Below are 2,923 nucleotides of genomic sequence, written 5' to 3'. Positions count from 1 at the left end.
GGATTACAGGTGTGAGCCACAGCGCCCAGCCTAGTGGTCACTAGGTTTGTAATTATGCGTTAAAACCACGCACCGTCTCACCCTGTGCCACGTGATCCAGTCACACAGGGTCACACACAATCACGTCATAAAGTGGTAGACTTTCATGCCAATATAAAAGACAGTGAGTTCTGCAGAGGCCCGGGTTTTTGCCTGTCTTATTCACAGCTGTGTCTCCAGCACATAGTAGATAAATATCAATAAACATCAGATAGAAGAATGAACGACATTCACTAAGCACAGATTTACAAGGACCCCCCCCCAAAGCTAGCTCTATGAATCCCACGTGGTGGGGGCTGGAAGTGAGACTTTATTTCTCACATATTAACATAAATAAGATGTTGGAGGAGTCTGTTTTCAGACTCTCTAGCGCCTACACAGTGCTAGCACGTGGCAGAGACAGTAAATACAAATCCAGCAAATACAGTGCAATGAATTCATATAAAGTACAAATCCCAGCTACTTGGGAGGCTGAGGTGGGAGGATCACAGGAGGCCAGGTGTTTGAGACCAGCTTGGGCAATAGAGCGAGACCTCACCTCTACAAAAAATGTAATTAGCCAGAGGTGGTGGTACATGCCTGTGGTCCCATTTACTTGGGAGGCTGAGGTGGGAGGATCGCTTGAGCCCAGGAGGTGGAGGCTTTGGTGAACTGTGATCATGCCACTGCACTCCAGCTTGGGAGAAGTGACGGGGGGGAGAGGGAAAAGGACACAGCAAGGCCCCCCCTTAAAGAAAAAGTCCATTCTTCAAACTCAGGGATTTTTTAAATATATATATTAAAAAAAAATATATATATATATATATAAAATATATAAAGTATATTATCTGAGCACAACTCAGAATAAATACCAAGTCCAAATTGTGACAGGAATGGGTGGGAAGGGTCCTCCAGAGGGTTTCAGCAGCAGGGACCCCTTTGAGGTAGAGCAGCTAGCCTGGCACCAGAGGCCACCACGATGGATTCCATCTTTGTCCAGGCGGGCGGCACCCCGGCTGGGCATCACACGGGCCTCGGCGAGGGGTGTCCGGCTGGGACTTCGGAGGTCAAGCGGAAAAGGCCCAAGAGGGTGGCGCCCTGGGTGAACTGCCAGGTGGACAGTGTCCCGGTCACGGTGCGCAGGTGGACGCCTACGCGCTGGCCGGCTTCCAGGTGCAGCAAGCAGCCCCGGAATCCGAAGGCCGAGTTCGGGGCTTTCGGGGCCGGGGGTGGCAGGTCCACAGTCAAAGCCAGGGCGGCGGCCCCGGAGGCGTGCAGCGGCTGCAGGTGGACGGCCAGCGAGACCTGGCCCGAACCCTGGCCGGCCACCACGCGCTGCAGCGCCAGTTGCAAGAAAACGTAGTAGACGCCCGCCTCGGCCACCAGCAGCTCCTGGGCTTCCCTGTCGTAGCTCAGGCCCGGCGCCAGGAACACGCCTGCCAGGCCCGGGTTGCTGTGCCAGCTCAGGGGCCCGTCGGTCAGCACAACTGCGGGAGAGAGAGGAGAGGGTGTTCGCTGAGCCGAGGTGGGGGAGGCCTGGGGAGGAAAGGAGGGGGAGGAGCCCTGAGTGGGAGGGAGCTTCCAGCCCGGTAGGACTGGGGAAGGAAAGGAGGTGACAGAGGGAGCAGGAAGACAGGAAGGGGGAGAACCCCAAGAGAGAGGGCTGGAGAGGGCAGGGGTGGAAAGAGGTGGGGGGGGGGAGACTTCTAGGAGCAGAAGAAGCCAGAAAAAGAGAGGGTGGAGTCTGGCTCAAAAGGGCTTCAGGGAGGGGGTAAGGGAACCCTGGCTGCGGTGACGGTGCCTAGTGGTGACAGTGACCAGTGGTGGGAGGGGTGGCCAGGAGAGGAAGGTCTCTGGGAAGGGAGGGTCTGGATCTCCCAGAGCCAAGTGGATCCCAGAGCCAGCAAGCCTGAGAGATAGAGCCAGCAAGCCTGAGGGGGGGGCAGGGTTTAAGCCCCAGCTCCCAGGAGGCAGGGGCCTGAGGTGGGCACAGACGGGGGTCTGATGGGGAGGGTGGGCGCCCAGAGAGTCAGGAAAAAGCAGAGACCGAGTGGCAGCTTTCGACTCAGCCTTTCGAGTGCGAGGCGAGTGGGGGTGACGGGCAAAGGGTGTGGGACACTCACCGCTTTCGGCCACCAGCTGCGTGAACGTGCCCTGTTCAGAGAGACAGGAGGAGGAAGGTGGGTGGGGGCTCCCCTGGGAAGGGGGGGGTCCTGTCCCCACCCACCTAGTCGTGGGGGGTCCCCAGGGTCTGCGCAGACCTTGAGGCTATGCTCCCCTTCCCCGCAAGGGCGGGACCCGGGAAAAGAGGAGAGATTTCTTCTCTTCCCCGTTCCCTTCCACGGGGTGGGCGATGGGGGGGGGGTCTTGGGGTTGAAAGGCCCTACCCCTCGGGTCCGGGAGAAAAAAACGGGGCTCTCTGGGAGTTCGCAAAGGAATCAGGGGAGGCCTTAGTGGTCCCAGATGAGGAAGTGCCCCTGAGATCCAGGACGGAGAAAGAGATCCCCCTCGAGGCCCGGGGTGCAGGTGGGGACTCGTGTGGGTACGGGGGGAGGGGAAGTGCCCCCCTCAATGCTAGAAGAAGGGGACCTCTGGGGGTCCAAAAAGAGCGGTGGGGTCCCAGCCTCCCAGCCTGGGGCGAAGACGAGGCCTCGCGGGGGTGCGAGATGGAAAGGGGTGACCCCCAGTATTAGACGAAGGGGAGTCCTCGGGCGTCCGAGACCGGGGGGGTGGGGTGTCTCCTGCTCCCGGCCCGGGACGCAGGTGGGGGCTCGCAGGGGTGTGGGAAGAAAAGCCCCCCACCCCAGGTCTAGATGGCGAGGGGGAGCCCTCGGAGGTCCCAGAGGGGCGGCTGGGTCTCCTCGCCCCGGCGCGGCGCGCGGGAGGGGCGTCCCGGGGGGCGGGA

The 2,923-nt window shown here is 60.0% G+C and overlaps 1 protein-coding gene across 1 annotated transcript in view; it reads right to left on the bottom strand.

Annotated features, from left to right (window-relative positions):
- Positions 1-1,041: 1,041 nt before the first annotated feature.
- TNFSF9 (TNF superfamily member 9) overlaps positions 1,042-2,923 on the bottom strand; it is a gene marked incomplete at its 5' end in the record, with an annotated part of 11,969 nt that continues 10,087 nt past the window's right edge. Inside the window, 2 exons of the mRNA XM_008055243.2 lie at positions 1,042-1,505; positions 2,142-2,245. Of these exons, the coding sequence (XP_008053434.2) occupies positions 1,042-1,505; positions 2,142-2,245 (568 nt within the window). The remainder of the gene's footprint in view (positions 1,506-2,141; positions 2,246-2,923) is intronic.

Source organism: Carlito syrichta, unplaced genomic scaffold (assembly GCF_000164805.1).
Source record: "Carlito syrichta isolate Samal-C Ts95f unplaced genomic scaffold, Tarsius_syrichta-2.0.1 Scaffold301789, whole genome shotgun sequence".
In the NCBI taxonomy this organism is placed as follows: Eukaryota; Metazoa; Chordata; class Mammalia; order Primates; family Tarsiidae; genus Carlito; species Carlito syrichta.
The sequence above is the reverse complement of the archived record's forward strand: the minus strand, read 5'-3'. Positions and strand labels throughout refer to the sequence as shown.